At 39.0% G+C, this 26,633-nt stretch overlaps 2 protein-coding genes across 3 annotated transcripts; one reads left to right on the top strand and one right to left on the bottom strand.

Annotated features, from left to right (window-relative positions):
* Positions 1-7,031: 7,031 nt before the first annotated feature.
* Positions 7,032-21,589, bottom strand: ELOC (elongin C). 2 transcript variants are annotated; one of them, XM_050891566.1, is made up of 4 exons: positions 21,543-21,589; positions 13,066-13,128; positions 10,728-10,871; positions 7,032-8,005 (listed from the first exon to the last, which is right to left on the bottom strand). In XM_050891566.1, the coding sequence occupies exons 2-4, from the start codon at positions 13,067-13,069 to the stop codon at positions 7,815-7,817; spliced, it is 339 nt and encodes a 112-aa protein (XP_050747523.1). In that variant the 5' UTR covers positions 13,070-13,128; positions 21,543-21,589; the 3' UTR covers positions 7,032-7,814. The 2 variants fall into 2 exon arrangements, with proteins under 2 accessions (XP_050747523.1, XP_050747522.1); XM_050891565.1 differs by lacking the exon at positions 21,543-21,589 and adding an exon at positions 21,000-21,018.
* Positions 21,590-21,976: 387 nt separating this feature from the next.
* TMEM70 (transmembrane protein 70) lies at positions 21,977-26,217 on the top strand. Its single transcript, XM_050915690.1, has 3 exons — positions 21,977-22,360; positions 22,872-22,983; positions 24,100-26,217. The coding sequence occupies exons 1-3, from the start codon at positions 21,977-21,979 to the stop codon at positions 24,546-24,548; spliced, it is 945 nt and encodes a 314-aa protein (XP_050771647.1). The 3' UTR covers positions 24,549-26,217.
* Positions 26,218-26,633: the final 416 nt, after the last annotated feature.

Raw genomic sequence — 26,633 nt, 5'->3', positions numbered from 1 at the left:
CTTTCCCCATGTCTCAGTAACCTGGCTTGCAGAGAGTGCTTTTTAGTAAGTGTTTTTGTACAGTGCATAATGCTATAGGGATTCAATCCCTTAAGCACAATAAGAAAACAAACACTATTAGCAGACTCCCAGAAAGAATTTATATGAACATCAGTATTTTCTTCTTTAAATACAGTAGCATTCTTGATTTTGTGATGGCTCATAGTATTCTTTGTTCTAAGTTATTCAGTAATCTCAGCAATGAAAGGCCCAAAATCCCAGAGTGGGTAGATTTCACAAGGAGTTGGTTATATTGTAATTTGCTGTTTATTTCAGTGTTGACCTTTACCTGTGCAAAACCTAGAAGAAAACACTTTTGCAGTTAACCCTTCCTAATCATCTGTTGCAGGTGTAGAGATAGCCACCGCAATAGTTGTCTGGTTTTTAAAAAAGAAAGCTTTACTATTTGGCTAATGCAGCCTGATCCTGCACCAGTCAAGCTAAGTTTTGCCAGAGACTTCAAGGATCGGAGTCCTAGGTCCCAAATATTCAAAACTTCAGGGGTAAGAGGAATTTCATCTGTTATCTTCATTGTTTCAGAAGCTATCTTGCACTGATCTGATCAAATACATGATTATGACTCACATGTTGAAAACATATAGAGCAAATAATGAAAATTGTACCTCCTACTAAAATTGTTTCTGTAAATATTCATGAATTTGATCTAAAAAGCCACTTTTCTTCAGTTTGCATTACCTTACGTTTACAAGAAAAATGCAACTAATGTTCAAACTGTATTTATTAGATAATTTTCTGATACATCTAGCCAGTTCCACAAAGGTCAAATATGCTTCTTGATTAGGGTCCCTATAATTTTATATTCCATTCCCTACATTATCCATAATGTTTTCAAACACTACCAAACATTTTTTCCTCTGCTCTCCCTTTTCTTTTTCCTGTATCATTCTTCTACATACTGAACTATCACTGCCTGCTTCTTTACAGTTTCTGCCACTATAATAACACGGGAGCTTGATTTCTTTTGTCTGTGTCCACTGTATCTTTTTGGCTTTCCATCTTGTCTCCTTCTCACAGAGAAGTCAACTGTACATTCACGTTAACCTCCCCTTGCTACTCCAGTGGCATAACAACCATAATCTGCAGTGCCAGGAGGCTGCATCTCACGAGTGTGGAGGACTCCCGGCCTCTCAGAGGAATTGTGCCAACTACTTATTCCACTCCTGCCTGCCAGTTTAAGGAAGGGCATTGAGTTTAAAAAGTCTGTGGAATGGAGATCTTCTGATAAACACAAGCTCGAAGCACCTGCAGAAAATGCCATCTAAAGATGTAGAATCAAACCAAGGCAAGATTATATCAAGAATATAAAAGACATAAATTGCATACATAGCTAAAAATGAAAAATACCCTAAATTTGCAAGATGTCTTAGAGCTGTTGAGATTTTATTGTTGTTTTATTCCTTAATGATAATGTAGGTTTTTCATCAATGGTGTATTCCATTTTCATCTTAGTTCTGAATAGTAACAGGCACATTATCACTTCCATCCCAGGCCTTTCAAAGGGACGGAAAGGAGGCTAAGGAAAAGTTTCACCTTATTCCTGATCCGCTGCAAGTGCGGTGCCTGCAGAAGAAGGTAATCTTGTTCTCAGATGTCACATGCTTCCATTTCTTCTCTTGTGTAGGATTTGACAATTTTGCAGCCACCGGGTGATCTGTGGCTTTCAGCTTATCCACAGGAAGACTAAACTACCAAAATAATCTTCCATCAGATCAGAAAAAGAATCTGTCTTGTTATGTGGACACACAGTTATTATAATTACTGCAGGGGAAGAAGGAGGACGTGTGGCTAGGGAAAGGAGTGGAATTGCCTGTTTTAGTAATATGCTGTAATTACCAATTTGTAGTAATTGTCCAGCCATGGTTTTTGGCACCAGTAGTCCTCTGACTCTTTTAAATGCTGTAAAGATAAATGCCTATAAGGATAAAAGCTGTAAAAAATTAAAATAATGAGGATTGCGTAGAACCTATACTCAATTAAATAGATGAATGCATTAAAAAGTGCAAGGTTATGTAATTATTAAAAGTTCTTCCACATCAAAAGCATCCATTTCCAGAGCCCATGTGAGCAGGTTGATTACTGTGTCTATCAAATACAAAGGTTCAGACGCTGCTCAGTGATAATACCTGTAAGATTCAAATATAATTATCATTTAGTAACTATTTTACCTCTAAAGACTGTGAACTGAAGGCTTCTCAGGTAAGCCCAAGAGTTATATGAATACCTAGTTGATTTTGTTATTAGGAATACACAGAAGTGACTCTGACTTCATAACCAGCGAAGAAGACACTGATAAGGAATTTTCAAAATTAAGTAGCTGTTTGGTCTTGCTAGTCTAGAAGCAAGATAAAATTGCTGGAGAAAAGGCTTCTTGGGTAACTTACACAGCGGTGCAATAAGCTGTCACAGCTCCTGAGGGATGAGAAGCAAATCCTCCAAATGCGCACATCAGACTGCATACTGCCGTCGCTGGACCCTGCACGCTACTTACAGAGCTTGCAGAATTTCCTTTTGCTTCCTGTACACCAAGATGACCCTGGTCCAGCCTGTTGGTTTGCGTTTGTTTATTTAATGTCCCTCAGGAAAGACATGACTTCATATGGGATATGACTACCATGAAATGGAGCTATGTTACAAAAACACAAGGAATGAGCAGTTACTTGACTATTTCAGCTAAGTATTTTCAGACAATTCTCTTGTTAAGTCATAGTTGTTTATTACAAGTCAAATATTTTTCATTATTTAAGTGCTCTATGACAAATCTGAAAGCAGCTTAAATGTTAGTGCAATATTGATATATCATTTACATGTTTCAAGTAGTTTGCTACAAATAATTCTGACTCAAATGGAGCGTCACTTCTGGAAAACATTATATGTCAATTTAGTATGGTAACGCAGGAAGTTTTTCCCTCTATAAAAAGAGAAATTAAATCCTTTGTGCCAAACGCATTTAGATTCTAGATATTTTTCAGGCTTGATGATACCAACCAAAACTGAGAACTATTCATGTGAGAGTGAATTAACCTGCATAACAAGTATCCCATTGTTTTACTAGACAGAATAACAAGAATTTATAGCAACCTAAGACATGAATTACGTATTACTTATGGTTTTGTGTAGTGGTGATTTTGGAGGTAAAGGTTTTCTATTATTTAGTGCAAATAGGATACCAGTAGTATTTTTTTCATGGGAAAAAAAGCCTTAACTATGAATTCTCACCTGAAAAGGCGGTTTTAAATTTGAATTAACATTAAAGGAATTAACAGTATTTGGTTTTAACTTCAAAGTAACTTCTGGTTGAGGAAAGACATTGGCAACAAATAAATAAGGAGTAGCATTAATCCATGCCTGTATTCCCAAAAAACTCATCTCACAAAACTATCCTGAAAACCAGTAACTTTAGCACTGTACAGTAAGATTTTAATTTCTCTAAAAACTCTCAAGTTGTTACTTTCACCAATCTAAAACGCAGTACCTATTTCAGGGGCAATTTTAACTTAATTTTCCAACTCTACCCTCAACAAGTGAGGCTACGAAACATTACATGATTAATGTCTTGAAAATTGCCCAAGTATGTAAGTTCAATAGGATAAAACATTGAAGTACTCCATTTGTCTAAGAACAATCATTCTTGGAGCTCTGATTCTCCTCCCACGTGGTGTGGGAGGAAAATCCTGTATTCTGTAAACATAAAACAGTAACGTGGCAGTGACAGAGAGAAATATCTTTTTTTTTTTTCCTTTTTTTAATCTCGGTGACCTTTCTCCCATAGAAGAGAGATTGCACCACAACCTATGTTTTAGATGTAACATACTCAAAGCTTTATTTCATGACACGTAACACTTGTTAAAACTTGAATTGATAAAACCTCACCATTCTTTTCTCTGTGCTGCCCTAGTGATGACACTCAAACAAGCTTCATAGGTGACTGATAATAATCACAAAATCTACTATGTGCCCTTTTTTAGCTCTTCCGATCGTTGTGCAACACATCGAGTTCACAGCATTGGTATCTTCCCAGAAAATTGCCACCTAATAAGCTACATTTAAAAAGAAATCCAACTCCAATCCAGTTTAGTATTTGTCAAAAAATCATTCAAAGTTGCACTTTTTCCATGGGAAAAACTACCTAATGCCTTTTTTGCTAATTGCAAAGCTTTGGTCTGTCTTTAAAAACCAGCATAATAGCTTAATTTCCAAATCCACTCAATCTTAAAATAATGAGTTCCTGCTATGTTTCTCTTATTCGGTTGTTGAAATTAAGTTTACACCACAGCCTCCACCCTTAGTTTTCAGCTAGGAAAACTGCTATTTCTCATTAGTACCCACACACCAATGTTGTGCTTTTGTTGACTCTGCAGTAGCTGTTACTCCCTTAAATTATACTGCAACATTTGAGACTTAACAAAATAAATAAAACTTTCCTGCCCCACTAATTTTCTTGTCCACTTGATCTATCACATAAACCAACAGATTTAGGCAGGTGTTGGGAAACCCCTTTCAATGGGAAAAGTAAAAACAAGAAAGGGTGAAAAAAACCAAATAGCCACTGCTGCAACTTAAGCCTGTGAAATACGATATACAGCGATAAAACGCAGACAGAAGCAACCAATTTTCCACACTTAGTACCGTTAATTAAGAAAGGCCTTTTAGACATCGTGTTCAACGCAGCTGTTGAATATAATGGCATGGTGAATCTTGATGGTGAATCCTCCTTTCTTCAACCTCAAAACCAAAAAGGAATTTCATGTCTTGTGGAACGGAGTTCTGATTGTTCCAGATGCACAGACTATTTCATGTTGGAGACCATCAGAGACTTCTTCAGCAGCTTATACATACTCAAATGATGAAATACCATAACCCAGCAGGACTTTTCTCATTGCTTACCGTTAGTAAAGAACTGGAAGTTTTTATGGCTAAATCAGAGCTTCAGTTTAAAATTTGAACCATCAGATACAGGACTAGCTTACTAAGTAAAAAGGAGTATTATGGGACACCTGAAGTCTTCAAACATCCTCTTCAAGGCTGTTCAGGAATACCATCCTTTTTTAGTACTTGATTGTTTCTGAGAATTGTGCATACTTGTAATTGAGAGGAGCACAAAGATATCTAAACACTTTAAATCTATGAAACTCTTCAGAACTATGAAAAAAACCCTTTAATTTTATACATGCAGTTTCACAACCTATTACCCAAATACTACTTATATTAGCAATTTGCTCACCACATAGCCGTGCAAATTATGATTCTGCGTATGAATACTTGCTCTGAGAAGTCATAAATCAACAGAAACACAGGTTTAAAAATTTTCAATTTTGAAATTTATTTAGAACTCAGGGGTTAAGCGTGGTAAGTTTCCAATTGTCTGATAATAGCATACCCATGTCACTATCACGGAAATTGCACTAATTCCCTCTGCCCCCCTCCCCCTTAGAAATCTGCAGGTTAGTTTTAACAGGCGGTGGTTTTGCAAATAGTGCGCTCTAGGACACTACTGCATTTCCTGAGTGTTCAAAGCTACTGTATGATAAATTAAGCTGAAGGAAAAACAATGAAATTATTATTCAGAACTAAACCAGCTATTTTACCTTACTGCTGAAGTACGGAATCATAAAATGCAACGTATTTTAAGAGGAGATTGTTTTGAAATGCTTAAAAAGGGGGGGAGGGGGAAGGAAAAAACACCTTGTAAAAAAAGAAAAATTACATCCTTTTTACTTCAATTTTAAACTAAATAATTTTTAACTTCAAGTCATTAACCTCAAGACTATTAAAAATGGCCAAAGAATTTAAGACTCGCTCAGACTGAAATGTAGTTGGGACTAAAATATCCATGTTGGTATTCCTTGACCTTTTAGGGTATTCCTAGTGGCTCTAACAAAAGCAGCATAACAGGGTATCTCTGGTTTGTTTTTATCTTTTTAGTGCTCTTGAAAATGAGTTACTAACAGCACTGACCAGAGTGCTTAAACATAGGATTTCAGACAATTGCCTTGCAATGCACTTCAGCTTTATCGTGCAAACCCGATCTAGTCATAAACATCCCCACATTAAACACATTAAATTGTGCCAAAGTATGTGATGTGAATAAATGTCAGCTAATCTATCAACACATTGACAAATGTCAGCTTGTCTATCAAGCATTGTTCAAGCCCAGAGTAAAATTTCATTTGTCAGAACTGAACTCCTCCATGGGCAGACTGCATAGTCTATGTGAGTTACTAGTTTTTGTCCAGGAAAATCTCTTCAATGTTGTATTTACATTGGCAAACAGGTTTAGAGGAGAGTTTCAGCCCTCTAAATTCACCATGAGTTAATACATCAGTAAAGAGGTCCCACCATCTGTCGGTCGGCTTTTTCCATGAAAGACCACAACCACTTCTTGATCAAAACAAAGCTGAAGCAGTGGCAGCTGATGGAAATGCTAACTACATTGTTCTTGCATCATTTTTTATGATGCATTAGATTTACTCTCATTTACAGATGATTTTGGCAAAAGGGTTCTTCAGGCTGCAGCTGAACAAAAAGCACCTTCTTGTCTCAAGTTTAATTTTCTTTTTTTTCTTTATGGAAACTTGTTTTGAATAAAGAACTGATAGTATAGGCAACTACCAGCAGGAACTACCAAGAGATGATGTGTTCCACTCTAGTATTATGTCAGTGGCTTGCCAATCCTTTTCCCCTAAAATATTTGTAAAAACATTGGAAATACCTATGAAATTTATAAAACAGCTCCTTAAACATCTGCTTAATGCCCTTTCCTTCAAATATAAAAGACCTCCGCATTTCAGGGTCTTTTTCTGTGGATACAAGGGAGACGTTGAGGAAGAGGTAAAAGACAGGATAACTGCTATCTTTTCAGTTGCTATGTTACAAAATTTAAGTGATTACTACTCTAAAGATTAAATACAGACTTTACATAACCAATCACAACAATGGAAATAAACCATAACTGAAACCATATAAAATCCGTATCAGGTCAAGTGACAGTACATTAAGAATAACCTTATATGTTATACAGAAGATAATATACACAGATTGTAACAGTTATTTTTCCCCTTAAAAGCCACTGTCAATGGGATCACAGTCTTACTGTACAGACAAGTGACTTGAATATTTGTAATTACTAACGGGGAAAATTTAGGTTATAAAAGAAGAATGTATCAAGTACACCTTTACACATGTCTATACTATGATTTAAATTAAAAGCCTTAAGCATTCTCCTACATACTCCACTTTCAATCTAAATGGAATATTGCTGTCAGTATACAAACCTTAGGGAGGGCACTTCTAATCTAGTTAGTATATGCTAAAGGACAGCTATCTTACAAAGGAGATTAAGTTCAGATGTTTAGAAACTTTAACAATAAGAGAAAGTTAGAAACCCTAAACAGCTACTTGTATTTAACTATAATTACCTTTTAGAGAGCATTAGACTAAACTCCAGTATTTTCTATGGTCGTTGTATTAAAAGAAAGTTCTACCACACCTAAAGGATAAGGCATAGCCATCTACTAATTGGCATATTTGTTTATTTGTCTCAGTTTGTGAAAAGGTCCTTATTTGTGTAAGCAGCAAAACAAACTTCAACTGAATGATTGCTATATGCAAAAGGACTGAAGGCAATTGCCTCTGCAGTGAACTTTACAGTTCTCAACAGCACACACGCAACATGCTATCTGAAAAAAGTTACTAACTGAACTACATGTATTAAATACTGAAAAAAGTTTTACATTTTTTATTATAATTTATTTTATTTAACAATCTAAGAAGTTTGCAGCCATCAGAAGTTCCAGTGCAATTTCAGGTGCAATTGGGAATTCAGGAATCTCCGTAGAGCTGTTAGTATAGCGGACCTTGTAGGTGAAATACATGCATACTTTGGATAGGACATGGGATGGGATCTCTCTAAAATTCACCTCATTTGTTTCATTTTCTGCAAACTGTCCTGTAGGAAAAAAAAAAAACAAAACCAAAAACAAAACACCAGCCAAAAGTCAGAATCTCAATTCACTGCAAAATGAAACGCTTTACCATACTAATATAACACATTCTAAATAGACTTGCATAAGTCCAATGTTCCTGTGTATTAGATTCTTCAGTGTAAAGCAGGATGTGCCACATTCTCAACCCTCAAGAATATTAAGATCCCCCTGCACAAAACAAAATGTTTATTTTGGCGGCAGCCTATTAACAATATTCTGAACAACTACATCAGAAATTTAGGTTTAATTCTGATGCTTGCTTGATAGGTACTCTAAAACTGTAGTGTGCTTACCTCTAAAGGTCACAGTAACAACGTTTAAAAAAAAAAAAAAGAGGTATCAATCCAAATTTCTAGCTGTCTTATCCAAGAAAAAAACCCCGTTTATAGATGTTCTGTGCATATGCACACTTATCTGTAGTCCCTTCTGTGATCCTACTAGCTTTGAATTTCTCAGTCAGTTTCAGGCAGATTTGACAGAGGGTTGAAACCTCAAAGATGCATTAACTTGATAAGCTGTGAAAACAGGCAGACAGGAGGGACAGGGAAACCCTAAGTGTACTGGAGGAAAGGTTACATACAGTGTGAGTTTACCCCATTAGATATTGAAAAATTTATCCAAAGCTCAGATCTCAAAACACAAATACATTTGAAATTAGCTTTCTATAGTGCCCGTAAGCATGAAACTTGGATGATATGAAGTCATCCTGTGGTTAGTCCCACAGCCTTTCTACTGTTATCTTTGTCCCTCTTTTCCTCATCTCTCTGGACTTTCAACTCATTACGCTGAAAGACAATACAAAAAACACTAACATGGACTCCATATATATGGGAGACCTAGCAATGTTTGGTTCCCACTATTTCTATAGGAATCCCCTTCTAACTACAAAGCAGAGCTATTTACTAATGTCTACACACATTTGTGTAGAAATATCTGCATGCACTGAAGCCAATCTGGCTTGAATTCTAGTACAGGAACAGTAGGAAGCAACAGAAGAAATGTTAGCATATTGGCAATGTCACAGTACTGAAATAAAGAATACTTCCACATCAGTGAAATTACGACCTACTGAACTAGACAGCAAGAGTACTTTTCCTTGTGAACCCACTTATCTTGCTAGTTCTTAGACAAAATATTCTTGAATGCCGACTCCTTTACAGAGTCAGTTTTCTAGCCCTCTAAGCAGGCTACTTTGCCTTTTATTCCTTCACATTGTTTGTGGAACAAATTCAGAGCAGGTCTTGTAACTACTCTTCCTCTTACATGTCTGGGAGGCTGACATGGAGTGGATCAGACACAACAGACCTGCTACATATTTTCAAATGCAACCATTACAATGACATTTAGCAGAACATTACGCTGAGAATTTTAATTGCTCAGTTTGCCCAACTATTACTAAATCATTTAAAAATATATTAAGTAAATAGATCTCTCCAGTAATCCCCCTCGCCAGAATCTAAAAGTGAATATAAGAATGACCATATTCAGACCAGAGCTTCACGTAGCCTACTGCTAAAGTACTCAAGTGGCCAAAGGTAAACATACAGGATGAGGGTACAAAAGAGGGAAAGCACACGTTAACTTCTCCCTGTTCTCTTCTCCACCCTTTCGGTCTTCAAGAATTAGTTCACACACTTCTTAAACCAGAGGTAGTCTCATATATTCAGTAACACATGAGGTCCTTCCCTTCTGTAAGTTTATCTACTCTCCTCTCAAACTTAAGCTAACTTTTGTCATTAAGCTCAGGAACTCCTTGCCATAGGATCTTGTGAACACGTTGTGGCCTAAACCCCAGTAGGTGGCTAAGCACCACACAGCCACTTGCTCGCTTCCCCCTGCAGTGGACAAGGGAAGAGGAAAGGAAGAGTAAAAGCAAGAAAACTCGTGGGTTGAGATAAAAAAATTGTTTAATAAGTGGAAGACAAGTGGAAGAAGAGAAAGGAAACAAAACAACTGATGCAAAGGTAATCACTCACCACCTCCCATGGGTAGACTGATGCCCAGCCAGTTCCCAAGCAAAAGATGGCTAACCTCCCTAACCCCCTCCTCTCCCTTTTTACTTCTGAGCATGACATTATATGGCATGCAATATCTCTTTGGTTAGTTTGGGTCATCTGCCTGGTTGTGTTCCCTCCCAACCTCTTGCACACAACCCTGTCTATTCACTGGGTGGGGGGAAGAGTGAGAAACAGAGAAGGCCTGGACACTGTGCAAACACTGTTCAGCAATAGCTAAAACACTGGTGTGTTATCAGCATTGTTTCGGTCACAAATCTAAAACACAGAACCATATGATCTGCTATGAAGAAAATTAACTCCATACCAGCCAGACCCAGTACAGAATACTGAAAGTTCCACCACGGAGGTGGCAATGAAGAACTACCAACTCTTGTTTGTTTTGAATTTGACAGCTACACATTTCATGTAACACCCTCAAGTTCTCATACCATGGGAAACGAATAGTAATGACACTAAGATCGCTAACTGTCCAAAAGCAGACAGAGTCCAATCATATGTCTGGTAGCACAATACCCCACAGAGGTGGACTGTTCCACTGGAAACAGGAACTAGGCAGGATCTGGAAAAGTTATCATTTATTCCAACTTTCACTCTCTGCGTGATATAAATTCAAACTGTCCAAAAGTGAAAACAAAGCACGTGAAGGTACTAAATCTTTTGTACCTACCTGGTCCACTCAACATAGCTTTTATTGTTCCTGATGTTAACGCATGCTCTCTTTTTACAATGAACTCATGGCCATCAGAGGATATTAACTTCACATACATAGCATCTGGGCCCTCACACCCACCGTATGTTTTCTCTTCTCCATCTATAATGGAAAACAGATTAACAGTTTCAGAACACAATGACTGATTCACATCACTAAGAATGCAAGCTGCAGTCTTTTCTATGACTATGTTTGCAGACCGAAGAACCCAATACAACCAGAAATAAGACAGAAACATTTTGCATATGTGAAGATGACTTCTCTGAAGCACTCAGCAATCTCTTTTAAAGTAAGAATTTTTGCAAAAGTAGGAATTTTTTGATTAACATCTCTCATTTCTCCATCACCAAATTCTGACATGATTTCTAAAATCTACATAGGGATGAAATTTTCCTTTAGACATTCTCAAGTGAATTGAACATGCTACTGCTTCCCTCCATAAAGCTATTACCATGTTTATCATACTGGTACTTACTAAAAGTTACCTATCTAATATTTAAAAATACAGACTGCAAGGAAAAAAGTGCTTTCTGAAGCACAGGTAAGAATAAAAGCAGTCAGTATTCCTGTACTGAAGAAATGACATGAAATAAGATTCATCCTCCCCCACTGCCCAGCCAGACCCAGAACCATACAGTGTTAGCGCACACCCGTGTTGTGACCTTTGGTGGAAAACAGGGGAAAGTGCAAAAGCACTAAAATGAAAGAAATTTGGAAATTCTCCCCACAGCAGTTTTGACTGTGCTTTTTCTGTTTCCCTTCTCCCTTCTGTCTCACTCTATACCTGCTCTCTACTTTGTTTCTGTAGAAGCCCTTAGCCCCCTTCCCTTTTTGCTCCTTCATTTATTCTCTCCTAACAGCACTATTGTTAAAAGTTGAAAAAACATTACTGTTGCCACCACTGCACTGTTCATTCTGTGCAGTCTTAACAGTTTCTCCATCTTGCACCTGTCTCGTATATTTAGACGGCACGCTCTCTGGGGTAGGAACCACTGACTACTTTGTGCCTGCATAGTGCTCAGCACTATAGGACACCATTGCACTAAGGAGACTGTCTCTGTAGTTGGTCTTTATATGTTCCTGTAAACTCTTAAGTAATAAAGACTGCAGTAATGTTAAAATACTTTTGAAAAAATGAGTGTAAAAAAAACCCCCCGCCCCACTAAATATACAATTCCTATCAAATTCAAACTGGAAAATTAACGCCTTCTTTCAAATACTGTATTTTCTAAGGGACTAATATAGCAAGTATTGCTAGAATTCCATTTAAGAATACTTGAATTTGACCCTGCACTTAAAATTTGATTTTCAGAACAGTATTAATTTTGACAGAAAGTTAAAAATGAAAGTCCTGGAAGTTCTTCCAGCTTGCAAAAGTATAACAGAAGAGATCTGTACACTTCTAGAAAAGTAATATACTGCCAGTATTTCATGATCGTATGCAGAAGTACGAAAGATAAGACAGACATAGACTACAAACTTGACATTTGATTGTTAGTGTTGTTTCTCCTCCTGACAAAACAAAGAATAGAAATTATATTAATTATATTAGAGTAACTACCTTCCATTGTATCTAGTGGTATAGCAAATATAACATTCCCCCAATCAATTAAGTTGCTTTCTGAATCTGAAGTTAAAATTGAATTACCATGTAGTTATTGCCAGTTTTAATAAAGTACTGCTGGTGCCAAACATGCTAAAATACGTTCAGAAAAAGTACAGATAAAACCAGAATCTGTCCAATCATGCTTCATTAACCAGTCATTTGTAGAGGCAGATAGGACAGTTTCAGACATTTAGACAGATCACATACACACACAATGTAATTTATCAGAAATCAGTCTTTATTATGATCTCTTAGCCAGAATTGAACAGGCTGACCTTAGTTAACCTTAGTTACTTGACCTTAGTGACCTTAGTTAACAAAGAAACAAAAAAAATATTTAAAACAGTATATAGTCAAATTTTCTTGTCCACTATCTAAAAGTTTAGTACTATAAAAGCCTAAAGGCATCCTATTTTAGCATGTACATTTTCAGCACTATGCATATTAAGCAAGTGAAATTTATTGTTAGATAGATGCACTTTGAACAAGTCTTTCGACGAATAAACAGTCACTTGAGAAAATCCTCCTAAAACACATTTGTAGGAAATTCCATTAACTTTTGAGGCTACAAGAAAAACAGTGACAATATCAACATCTAAAGTCTTACAATCCATCTCCTCTACCGATGTAAGAGAGAAAGTGCTTCACATCATAGGAAACAAAAAAACCCCTCTAAGATGATGAACTTACCCATTCTCTTCTTATAAAAAAAAAATTGTTTCTTTTCAACAGCAGCTTTTGCAATAGGAGCGTCTGAAAAAACAGAAGTGGCAATATTTTCAGTCAGTAGTACAATTTCTTAAGTCAGCTTTAGTTATTAGCCTTTATGTTATCATAAACACTCTTCAGAAAAGAATATGATGATACACAGCATGCAATGTTGATGAGCATTACATTTTGAAACGTATCTTTGCTGTCTAGAGATCCCTACCACATTCAAGAATCTCTAAGTTTTAGCTTACTTTGTAAAGAAGTTGTTCCCCTAAGCTTTTTAAAGACCCTTGACTATAAAGCCAGAGTTATTTCAAGAGCCTTATAACTTTTATCGCTACGGACACCATCCATGCAATGGTATTGGGGAGGTAAAGAAAGCAAGTTTTGCCACACTGCAAAAGGCACTTAAGAAGCTGAAGGGCTTGTCTATGGCGGGGGGGTGGGGGGTGGGGGGTGGAAGTCAGAGAACAGTTCACTATCCTGTGACTAGAGGAGCGGTTGTCCTGCCATTCAGAGGGACCTTGACAAGCTGGAGAAAGGGGCCAACAGGAAACCTATGAAGTTCATCAAAGGGAAATGCAAACCCCTGCACCTTGGGAAGAATTACCCCAGGCACCAGTATCAGCTGGAGGCCAACCAGCTGGAAAGCAGCTTTGCAGAAAGAGACCTGGAGGTGCTGGTGGACACCAAGCTCAACATGAGCCAGCAATGTGCCGTTGCAGCAAAGGCGGCCAACAGCACCCTGGGCTGTATTAGGAGGAGTGTTGCCAGCAGGTTGAGGCAGGTGATCCTGCCCCTCCACTCAGCACTAGTGGGACACATCTGGAGTGCTGGGTCCAGCTCTGTGCTCCCCAGTACATGCCAGACTGAATTGAGTCCTGCAAAGGGCCACAAAGATGACCAAGGGATTGGAGCACCTGTCATATGAGGAGAGGCTGAGAGAACTGGCGTTGTTTAGGCTGGAGAAGAGAAGGCTCAGGGATCAGTCTAATCAGTGTGCACTAAATACCTGGCCTCCAACCTGTCCTTCCCAGAAGATTGACAGTTCCTGATACAGCCACCAATGTCACCTAGATAATCTACTTCAGACTTTTAACATAGGTGTTCACATGGTAAGTTAACCAGGAGCTTCCATAGCTTATAAATTGACATCCAGCTTGCTGCATACATATTTCGCCATGTAAATGAATCCAAAGAGTTAGAGAAATGGAAGCACTTATTTGCAAAACAAATCTGGTATGTTCAGATACAACGTATATTTCTTTACACTGAACTGCATCTCTGCTGTGGAAAAGAAAACTTCGGAAGAGAAATTCTACCCACCCACCTGCTGTCCTAAAATTCCTTTCACGTTAACAGCTACTCTCCAAACATTAACCCAGTACAAATCAATGAACTACTGTTGTGTGCCCCCAGGTTCAGGAAAACAGCACCAATGATTCTGGGTGGCTTCCCAGCTGTTATCCAGGGTTGGAGGCAGCAAAGAGACCATTAAGAATTCTGACAATCCATGCTGTTGCTTCGAAAAGCAATGAGCAACAGCAGAGGCACGAACCACAATTACTCACTAGAGAAGGACCTCAGAGCGGGAGGTATGAAAAAACAGGAGAGAGACCACTCCCCCCGTCCCCTCCCTCCTATGTTTCTGGTAAAAGCTTAGCAAAAAATGTAAGCAAGTTGAGGAGGGAGCTGCAAGATTTGGAGGAAGTTTTACAGAGACCTCTGCATCTCTTCAGAAGATGCAGCTCTTTGCTATTGCTGATAGCTTCACTTCTCAACAGCACTTTGGTGCTGATTTGTTGCATTTCCCTTTTTTCATAACTACAAATATGAAATAGTCTGAATGTTTCCTCAAGCTTTCACAAGAAGGCACTAATCAAACCACACGTGCACAACCAGTAGTTTTCAGTTGTCTGTGGAGAACTGAGCAAAAAGCATCCCCCACTTACATTGTTGTTGTCTTTGAAAATTACCCTGACTTTACAGAAATATCTTAGAAAATATTTTCCTTCTCCACTGGTATAAGGAACATCTTCACCTGTACTCTTGCATGTGAAAAGTTCCTGAATATAAGGCACATTCAAGAACGCCCTTTGAGAGTTAATTTGTGTATGCTGTCAGAGATACCTTAATATCAAGTGTTAAATGCCTTCGCCATTTTCAATAATTCCAGGAACTCATCCAAGGAAATTACATTTGGGTGCTGGAACAGTTGTGGCACAAAACTGATGGGAACTTTCACCCTATTTCAATGGTTTTTGTAAATGGAAATCAAGCATCTTACTGGAGAGTATCTGTTGCTCAGGAACTGAAGGGATAACTTACATTATTACTTCTGCTTTGCAGAAGAGGATCACTTGTGCTACCTCCTTCTCTAGCCACAAAACCCTTCCCTACATTCCAAAACAGTAGTGAAACTGCTTATGATTTATAAATAATAATAATAAAAAAAAAAAAAACACAGAAGAAGTGATACCATTTTGTGGAGGTACTGGTGACAATAAAATGTGCCTTGGTTTCCAATACAAATAATGCCACTAAATACAGGAATAAAGACAGGCTAGTTAGTGGGAATGCAAATATATTAACACCTTGCAAGGTAAAAGCATAACTTGAGGAGGCTAATAGATTGAAGCTGGGGAACTGAAAAAATGTCTACACCAAAACATTAAACCTGTCCCAAAAAATTGCAATAAGCATTTTAATAAAATGAAGTGTGCTATCATATTAGAGAGAAAAAAAAATACAGTAGTTAACACTTAAAGAAAAAAAGTTATCAGGCTCGTGGTCTGAATTCAATTGTATTAAAAAGGACAACAGGATAAAAAAGCAGTATGCGTTAGCAGATTTAGGACATGCTGGACTAACCCAATGCCTAAAAAATGAATCAGTCATTTCCTTGAAAAAAGGAAACTCAAACAAGATGCAATCTTGACTCAGTAAATCATCTGAGGTTAAATAAATGTGATAATAGGGTAATCTTAAAATGAGAAAGAAACTTTCTACAAGAATACAGTATGATGTTGCAAACATGGAACAATTGGACTAGAAAAGAACTACTAGCGCCTTCAAAAATTATATCGAACTTTTTTTTTTTAACAATGCTGCCAGAAAAGAATAGGTAGATTTAGATGAGACAGAAGTGGAAAGCACTGAAACAAAAGGGGAACAGAGTATCACACAAACAAGTGACCGGTCTTGAAAAATGGCATACTAGAAGCCACATGAAATGAAATCATATGAAATACAAGATTCCTGCACGTACGGACTGATACAAGCTTCTTTCATGTAGTCAGGGCTTGTTATTTGGGAGTATAGTCATTCTGTGGTCAACTATAAACTGATGCAGCTCTGTAGGGGCAAAAAAAAAGGCGGGGTGGAGAAGCAAATGCACATCAAGGATTTCTTTGCAATAGAGATAGGGAAATATGAACATTGTTGCACATGAGCAACAAATTGTCTGGAATACCACACACAATTCTGAATTCTTGTTCTCAAGAAAAAGGAGTTCTAATTACAAGAACTACAGAAAGGAGCTACTGATAGGACCAAAAAGCCTGTTGTATAAAAGAAAAATTAGTCTTGCTTACTCAGCTTACCAAAATAAAACTGGAATGAAGATAAATATAACAATTTATTAAAAGGATAAACATCAAAGAGGAAGAAGTATGCCAACATTATTCCTCAGTTTAAGTCCAACAATGAACATAAACTAAAAAAAGAATAAAATTTATACTGTTACTCCAGAATCCACGTTTGGTTCCGAATATAGAACAAAACTAACATTCTATTGCCAAAAGTAAAAGATGCAGAAAGCCTACCTGCTTTTACGAAAAAGACATCATACATTCCATTATATGATGCATTTGACATGGAAGCAAGGGACAGTGCGGTTTCACTCAGTTTCTATTCTGATATAACAATGTGTCATTTCAAAAAAAAAAAAAATCTAAAAAGATAATCATGAATACTATTAGGAGTATAGATTTGCTCCTGACAAAATATGGACAGCAGAGAGCACAGAAAAATCATAGAGTCAATGCAACAAAAGAGAAGGAAAGAAAAACAAGAAACCCGGGAAACCTGAAAAACATAAAAAAGCAACAATAACCTGTTAGCATCTATTGGTTCCTCGTCTGGATCAAGAAGTGTTCAGTGTGTCATGATACTTTATGAAGATTAGAACATACTGCAGTTCAAAATTATTATTTTGTGAAAAGCATCCTCTTCCCAACAACTACACTCAAGTTATCTGAGACAGTATTAATATGATCTTGCGCAAGCCACAGCCTATTTTTTCAGTCAACTACCTTATCGGTTCATAAATTTACAGGAAAATAAGTGGGAACAGCAGAAGAAATACACTAATTGGCACAGAAAACATGTAGTATTTGATTTATTTATTTTTGACAGAAATCTTGATTTGTTATTTAACATCCCGCAAAACCAGAAAAAAAAATGCACACAGAAAAGAAATTAGACAGATGAAGGAGGTAGAAATCCCTGTCACACACAAGTTATCGCTTGTGCGTATAGTAAAAGGAGTGTGGAGGGAAATTTTCTGCACAAAAATTTTTTTTTAATTGACAATTGCACGCCCTTAAGTATTAAATAATAAGTTAGAAACAGGGAAGTAAAGTGACCTGGTATGTTCTCTTACCAGAAATTATTTTCTTACAGTGTGTTTTCCAATACAGTATTTATTGCAAAACATGTCACTATATTTTCCTTCTGTATAATGAAAACAATATAAATGACAATATTTGCCAAGACAACATGAAGAAAGAGACTCAGTGAGATTTCTGAAGATGCCTAGTAACTACCTATATATTTTAATTACTTTTCCACATTTTATAGCTGCCCCTGTCTGACTTCACCAAGACTACACCAATGCAGCAGTAGGGAAGAGAACAATCCAAGTTTTCCGAACACTCAAACATTTGCCTTTTTTATTATATATTTCTGACCTGACTATTTCAGACTCCTGCAAAGAACCACTAATTTCTGTGGGAAGTACATTCACGATTCCATTTCCCCTTCAAGAAGCTTATGTGTCATTACCAATTAGGTAGCTGAGCTCCCTGCCTTTAATCTCAAAAAAGCACATATATATATATACATTTGGTATTATTGTTCTCCTGCCTTGCCTCCTGAAAAAAAAAAGGATGAGTAAAAACTGCATTCATTAAGAGAAAGATTACATAAAAAGAATATGCCACTTTTTAATTGATGAGGGAGAATACAATACAACTGAACCCAGCGTATTTGGCAGAGAAACTTTTCAACCAGTCTAAAAAGGAAGCTCTTGCTGTAGAAAACATAAAATTCTCGTTAGATATTAGAGAACTGAAAATTTTCACAAGTTGCTAGAATATTTACACCTACAAGGTAGAATATAGCAAAGTATCATAAGACCATAGTAATTAACCCACACAAGGCAAGTGTTCTTGTTACATACTTAAACATCTTATTCTCCTCCCTACAACTCTAAGAAGAAATACTATGGTATAGTGAGTTTAGTTTGATCTCTTTCCTGCTTCTCCTGAGCATCAAATGCAAGAAAAAAACCCAAAGCATGTCCATGACCCTCCCACCTCACTCCAAAAGCTGCGTGCTCATCTCCCAAGCTTCCCAGAATTTCTAGAATATCATTTCCTTGTATACGCTGTATGTCAATGAGACCGGAATAGACTTGAAGGACATACACTAATTTAATTGAACACATGCAACTACTGTACAGATTCCAGAAGCCCATTGCTTTATTCTGGTTAGCACAAGAAAATTAAATCTATGCAAACATCTCAAGCACTCAGATTCTTTGATCCCACAGAAAACTCCTTAAAAACTCAGATTCTGGTCTAAGGAAACTCAAATAGCTTCCAACTCATTAGCTGCACAACGCACACACGGCTTTTGTATGCTTCAGCTGGTGACATTTCTGTATTCCACACTATCAATTTTTGGAAAATGTGGGGCAAATAACACAAATGCCTTCACAATTCCTAGGTTAGTTTAGAAGCCAAATGTGACATTTTCTGGGTGTCATTTGCATATTAGTAAGAGTTCATCAGTAAACGAAGTCTGTTGTGTGTTAAAACAGTAGCCTCCTACTGTTCAGTCCTGAATTCTAGTCCTATTCTTGCTCCTATACACTAACTTGTTTAAAAACACCACTCTTCAGTTTAGTATTCATTTTCAGTATGCATCAAAAAATATTAATGTAAATAAGGACTGAAGCATATTTAGAAAAACATGAGGGAAAACTGGTACGGTGTGATTACCAAATCAGCTGATTCACTATTCCATACTTACGGGCACTAAAATTCAAACATTTGGGGGCACACTGAAGTGTGACAGGAAGGTATACTACAGGTGAACACTAGTTAAGATAAAAGGAGATGAGGTAGGATACTGTGTATGGAGCATCAAAGATCTCACATAAGATGTTCTTTTTCTATCCAAGGAAACTTTCCTTTTCAGTAATCCCCAAGAAAGTTTTAAGGAGAAAAAAAAAAAAAAAGGCAGGGGGGTGTTACTGTTTTCTTCCTGACATACAATAAAAGCCCTGTACTGTAGACCTCTTGCCATTAGGGGGAAAAAAGCTGCTAGCATATTGCAAAATTTTATAGGGCATGGATTTCTGCCCTCTCATTATAAGCATTCATCAAAAACTACTGTTATGCAAACTACTCCATTATGAAGATAATTAAATTCTGAACCTTTCTAGGTGCAAGAGAACTTGTCAAAATACAGCAAAATTCCTTTATTTTAATCTGACAAAACCCATGCTTTTATGACAAAACCCGTATTTTTATGACAAAACTTAGGGGTTTCTTGTAATATACACTGAGAATTGCAAAAACACAATAAAACATCTGAAGCTAAGTATACTTTTGAAAGATACTCATTTATCCCCACACAAAACATAAGGGACAGGAGCATGAACACAAATGTATCAGAAAAAGAAATATGAGGTTGGGAGATAGAAGAAGGTACCTCAGAGAATCAACTGGATCTCCTCACTGTACCATTACTAAGTCTTCACATTACGACTACATGAAAATACCTAAATCTGTTCATCACCCATTCTAATATATAAAAAAATATCTCAAATGACTTTTCTCTGATACAACAAGAATAAAATTAAATGCTAAAGTGCTGAAAGTTTCTAAAGATTACCTTAAGGCTCCCAATGTTAATGGAAAATGTTAGCGAAAATTTTATTGACATAACTTGAGCACATTAAAAGGCTGATCTCAAGGTATAAGATGTGTGCTACTTGTACAAAGATGGTAGCCAATGTATTATAGAAAAACAAATCAACACTTATTCCCCTTCTAAGTAACTCTTCGGTTAATAAACATTATTTCTCTCCCAACAATATCTTTTTGTCCTTAGTATAGCAAAAAGAGGAAACTGGAGCATGTAAGGGATTATTCAGAAATAAGTACACAAAGTGGTTCTTATCCTAAAAGTCTCTCACCTATTTGTGTTTTTCTGGCTTGCTTCCAAATTGAACTTTTGCAAGTGATCATCAGCAAACCCAAGTAAACAAATGGCCTATGACTATCTAAGTCTCCCTACAGTGCAAGGCTTAACTCACAATCTACAGTATTAAACATCTTTAATAAAGTTCCTGCACATAGTATTACATGGTGTAAGATTAAACTGGCTGTCAAAGTTAACTGCTAGCATCACCATCACCTTTCATACATACACATGAAGCCATCAATAACTTACCAACGCTCAGGTTCCCTTATATTAAAGCAAAATCTCCCTCTGAGAAACACATGGTACTCAAAAGCTTATTTTTCTTACTACATGTAAGTGCATCACCCTTTTCCGTCAACCTTGCTTTGCTTGTATTCGTCGACCATCACAGCTAAAGCACTTTAACCAGCACTTCTCACCTTGGTATAACAACCCCCGGGGGTGCATCCTAAATTCTTTCGGCCTTAGTTTTTCCCCTCTCTCTAGGGCCTGGCGTGGGAAGAGGGTGGACGTCATTTGTGGCGGAAAAAGTTTAAGAGCGATATTTAATTAAAACACTGTTCCGGAAAGCCCCTTTCCCGGCGGCGCCTGGATTTCAAGGAGACGGCTTCACCCTCGCACGCAGAGAAGAGAAACGCACCCTTCGCCACCGTCCCGGCGGGGGAACCCCGACCTGGCACGGCACCCCTCCGCGCACCCCCCGACGGCTCCCCACGCTCCCCCGGCTGCTCCAAGCCTCTCCGCTCCGCGGCCCGGCTCCCGTCCAGCCCTCCCTCCCGCCTTTGGGAGCGGGGCGAGGCGGCGCGGAGAGCGAGGCCCGCTCCCCTCCGAGGGACAGGCCCCGGGGGCTCCCGCTTCCCTATTTTCTGCCCGCCTCGCCCCCTCCGGACGGCGGCAGCGGGACCTCCCAGCCCCCAGCGGAGCCAGCCCCCGCCGCCCCCGCCCCCGCCGCCGCCACTCACTCGTCAGCGCCGCTCCCGCCGCCCCGCTCACAGGGCCCCCGCGGTCTCGGGCCAGCTGCCTCCCAAGCACTTCCGCCAAGGTCACAGGTCACTTCCGGTCCGGAGCGAGCGCCCCCCGGCCCCTGGAAGGCGTGCGGCGCACGGCTCCCGGCATGCTATGCGGCGAGGAACGGTGCATGCTGGGGCGCGTAGTTCCAGGGGGGGAACAGGTGTCGGTCCGCCATGTTAGGAGCGCGGCGCAGGACACGTGTTGAGCCGGGGTTGCCCGGGCAGCGGTTCCTGCCTCGGGGCTGGCGGGAGCCGAGGTGGCCGAGGGCCTGCCTTCCCGGGCGGCGCCCGCGGCAGGCGAAGTCCGAAACTCGCTGGACGCGGGTCCTAAATGTGCGGGCGTACGCTTTCGGTCTCGCCCCCGCCCGGCTGTCCCCACGAATGCAATGCCAGCGGCATCCTTAGGGATCCGTCTAAGAAACCCACATCACCCGCGGGGCCGGAGTGCTGCACCGCCGGGCGGAGGCCGCCGGCGGCAGCCTGGCGGGGGCGCGGTGGAGTCGGCCGGACCCTTCCTACCGGCGGAACCAAAGCGCGGGGCTGCGAGGCGGCGGGGGCTGCCGCCTCGGTGCACCGCGCCCCGCTCTCCCTTCGCCGGCCGCTGCGGGACGCGGCCCGACATGCTGCTGCTGCTGCTGCGGGCTGCCGGCTGCCGGCGCGCCGCCCCCCCGGCCTCCGCCGCCGCCTGGCTGCGGGGCGCCGCTTACCGCGGGTTCCCGGCCGCCTGCCGCCGCCGGGCGGTCCTGCCCGCCGCCGCGGGGGCCCAGCAGGTTGTGTGGAGGGTGGCGGTGAGGGGATGCGGCCCCGCTCCCCGGGAGGAGCTGGCCGAGGGGAGGGCGGCGGTCCTCGGATTCGCGGCTTTTTTCCTTGCGAAAAATGCGAATCTAAGGAGGGAACTGCGGTTCCCCTCAGGGCATCCCTGAGATCAAACGGAGAGCTGGCAGGCGCGGGGGCTGTGAATGTCTCCTGCAAAGCCGTATGTAAAATGATTGCAAGCTTAATACTCGTCAGCGGGGTTGCAAATATTTAATGATAATTTGGGATATCTAAATGGAAGATCATTAAAACAGTCAAACAATATATTAGTTGGAGTTTGTTTGTGGCGTGCTTTGTAGTATAACCTAACTTTAATCCCGAATTTAAGATGCTGGGAGTAGGTTCAGGGCAAGGAGAAACTTTGTGTGTGTATATATACATGTATGTATATGTGTGTGTATATATATATATAAAGTGTAGATTGTTACTGATGTTGCTTGGCCATGTACTGCTTTCACCTTTCAGGTTACATCTTTTCAAGGAGTGGCTGTTCGCAGCCTCTGCACATCCTCCCCTCATGAACACCCAGAACACGGAAGATTAGTTTATAAAGGAAATTTGGCAAAGGCAGTGTTAGGTATGTGACTTGAAGTGATTTGTATTGCTTTTTTTTATTGAACAGTGTTTAATAATTTTAAAATGCAGCATTATAAAAGTGAATGTTCTTCTTTCCAACTCTACTAAAACCTGGATCCTCTGTACAGTAAAAAAATGTGGTGGTGCCTGGTTTCTGCTTATACACTTAGGTGTGCAAGGAGTTCTGTAGGTACTGTGCATCTCTGTAACCGCTCAGCCTCCTTCTGTTTCTCCTGCAGCCTTTGGAGTGCATTACACAACCCAGTAGCAAACAAAGACTAGCTGTAACTGCTATTTACATTCTGTATACTTTCAAATGTTACTGAAACGTTTCTGAAGTAGACAGATACTATGATGAAATGCACTATCTGTAATGAGACTTTGTTGATCTTTCTTTGACCAGTTATTGTTACAAAGACCTAGCGAAAAGTAATCCATTGGATGTTTTCTGATACGCATTTTTGAAATGTGCCTTAAAGAAGGAGCAAGTATCCCTTAACATACTTAATTATCACAGTGTCTTAGGCTCCTGGTTCTCATGGTGGCTTAAGGACTGTGGGTGATCCACAACACTGGCTGCCGTCTTTCAAGCTGCACACAAGATGCCTGTGGAGTACTTGTTAATGTTGAATAACCTAGGTTTTTTCAAGTTATGCGTGGTTGGGGGACCAAGCAAGCTTTTTTGTAATGCACACTAAACATCAACATTAGTTGTTGATGAAGAGAGAAATTCCCAGTCATATCTGTGATGATTACCGTTATGTGTGTCCATGACTGGAGTCAAGTTTCTTTTGAAATCAGTTTCCTATCTGTGAAGTAAAAACTTCATAGGTGTGCATAATAATTAGTAGCTGACTTCATCATAGAAATAGAGCCAGCTGCCAGCTTTGATAAACTCAATATGAATATATAAACAAAGCAGAACAGTGGCAAGAAGACAGGGTTGAACTTGCAGTGGTTTCTTTGTGAGCTTAAAAAAAAAAGGGAAGTGGATTTTCATTAACTTCAGCTCTTCAAGTAACGCCATCAATATATAGTAGCAGAACATACGTAATTATAGAGAAAATTTTACTCATAAGTATTAACCTTCATTTTCTTTTTGTTTTGTTTTATGTAGGTGTGAGGTTTTTCTCTTACTCCACCAGCATATTCAACCTGTTTATGGTGCCCTACATCATGCTCAAAACTGGTATTGGATTTGAAAGTCTGCTTATACAAGCTGCATTTTATGGGTTGATTGGGTTTTTTACATTTGTAACACCGGTTACTTTGCATATCCTTACAAAAGGCTATGTGATTCGACTCTATTATAAAGATGAAATGGACACATATACAGCCATTACATACAATGCGATCTTGGCAGAAAAAGCGACTGTTTTCCACCAGAAAGATGTAAAGATTCCAGACATCACCAAGATGTTTACAACATTTTATGCTAAAACGAAATCAATGCTTGTTAATCCGACACTTTTCCCAAATCCTCAGGATTACAACCATCTCATGGGCTATGACAAATCTTTTTATTTTAACTTAGAGGAGGAAAAGGAAGGTGGTGAAAGGAAATAACTAGAAGACAATGAATGTCACTATCATTGTTCGTGGTGCAGTGCTATATATGTGAAAGAATGTAAAATTCTATTACTTTCTTAAGTATCAGATAGCTAGAGTTCCCCAAATGCATTTTGGAATGTATAAAAAAAAAAACCAATTTTTTTTAAACTTGTAAACAATGTGAGGGTTTCTTCAGAGTTAATGACACAAAACATAGTAAAAAAAAAAAAAAAAGCTTAGATCTGTCTTGTGCTTGTTTGTTCTTGGCTTGGTTTTTATTGCTAACTCTCCAGGAGAACTGTAAAATGCATGGGCTGCGTGGCAATCTCACCATCTCCATTTCAAAAGGAACCATTCATATAAGAAAAATCATCAATACTCATTACCTGTCAAGTACATAGTTAAGCTTTTAAGCCTTAAAGATTAATTGTACTTAATCCAAAAAGAGTGGGCCTTTTCATCAATGCTGCTGGCGGTATAAAGGGAGTGGAGATGGCTTTCACTTCCCTTTGTGAAAGCATCAGTAGCCAGGAGGAGTTGTCAGAAAGCAGACAGGTATTGTTGCTAGTTCCTGCTACAGCCTCCTTCTAGAGGCCTGCACGCCTCTGGAGAAGATAGGGGGAATGGCTGCGTTGCAATAATCTCTAGCTACTCACAGCTACTAAATGGTTTCTTAAGCTAGAGTCCCACTCCGAGCAAGCCTGTCCCCAGAGGTGGAGAACAAGAAGCCTCTCTTTTGTTGGGCGGGGGGAAGCACCTTAGCATAAGATTTGCTCTGTGACTATCCCGTTGAAAACAGGTGCTGTATTATTTGAACTGACTTAAAGAAAATACTAGCAGCTAGTGGTTAAAATGGATTCTGTCAGCATTTATGAGTAAGGTGAGGAAGCAAACTCCTGTAGAGTACTTTTTACATCTTGTGCCTTTAAAAAATATACCTCTTGATTTTTAGCGCTGCAAAGGCTTTAGCTCAAGTGAAAAGAGGATTAGATCTTTTTGTATGACTAGACTGGTTAGTTCTGCATTCTGAGTATGCAGAAATTGGATGTAAATGTTTTTAGCCCGAGGAGAGGTTTGTCATGTAAACTGACAGATACTTGTTTTCAAATAATGAAGGGCCTAAATATTTTGAGGCTTAAAAATTACTGAATTAAAAACAAAAAAGCAAAATTCAAATTAATCCTTTTGTATTAGCAGTGCCCTTTGTAATAAGTAAATCTGATGCTTGCTACTAATTAAGTGATCCTGATACTGCAAATAAAGAGAAAATAATTATAGCTACCTTTCCAGATGTTTCCTAAGTTCTAGCTGAAAAAATGTATTTAAAAGTCTAAATGTCTTCCAAGACTATTATTTCAGTTTCCTGTCATAGGATGACACTATAGGTCATATTAAAACATCAGTGTTTCTAAATGTTGTTTTTCTGACTGTTGAAACTGCTCTCGATGTACTTGCTGAGTAATTAAAAAGCAAATCATCTCATCCAGGTGTTTTTGAGGCAGTTCTTTTGTGTGGCACAGCTATAATTTTAAAGGCCTGATCTAGCCCCATTAAACCAGTATCACTTCATAGGTAACAATAACTTTAAAAAAAAAAAATTCCATAAATGATATTGAAGACGTGAGGCCAGTAACAAGCAATTCTGATCACCTGATTGTACTACTTGTCCTTATTGAACTGATGTTTTACACCTAATTAAAAATAATCTTTCCATTCTTTCCATGTCTGATGCCTTCACTCTCTTCTTTTTGTGCTTGCGGATGAAGTTAACTTCATCTTTAAGTGCAAATACAGGGAGAACAGGAAATAGAGTTTGCAAGAGAAGGTAAAGGAAAGGCCGCAAAATTATATTTAGGTACCCCTTGAGCAATATCAAAATCCTCAGCCTTCTGACTGCAGAAAATTTTCACTGTTAAAATTGAGATTTGACCGGTTCAGATTTAAGCAGCAATAGTAAGAGATTTCCATGCCAGTGGCTAAGTTTCTCAAAAAAAGTATGGAAGTTAAACATGATTTCTTCTATCTGTTTGTCTTCTGGCAGTGAAATGCAAGTTAAGCTAGTAGGTGGCTTTCTGACACATAGATGATTTTAAAAAAATT

This window comes from Gymnogyps californianus, chromosome 2, assembly GCF_018139145.2.
Source record: "Gymnogyps californianus isolate 813 chromosome 2, ASM1813914v2, whole genome shotgun sequence".
NCBI classification, from domain to species: Eukaryota; Metazoa; Chordata; class Aves; order Accipitriformes; family Cathartidae; genus Gymnogyps; species Gymnogyps californianus.
This window is presented reverse-complemented; position numbering and strand designations above follow the sequence as displayed.

Excerpts from the sequence above, each read along its gene's own strand:
- ELOC (XM_050891566.1), bottom strand. Across the intron at positions 8,006-10,727 it reads AGCTATGTTGAGTGGACCAG|GACAGTTTGCAGAAAATGAA; the intron begins GTAGGTACAAAA and ends TTTTTCCTACAG.
- TMEM70 (XM_050915690.1), top strand. The coding sequence starts at position 21,977 with ATGCCAGCGGCATCCTTAGGGATCCGTCTAAGAAACCCACATCACCCG. Across the intron at positions 22,361-22,871 it reads CCGCCGCGGGGGCCCAGCAG|GTTACATCTTTTCAAGGAGT; the intron begins GTTGTGTGGAGG and ends TTCACCTTTCAG. Across the intron at positions 22,984-24,099 it reads TTTGGCAAAGGCAGTGTTAG|GTGTGAGGTTTTTCTCTTAC; the intron begins GTATGTGACTTG and ends TGTTTTATGTAG.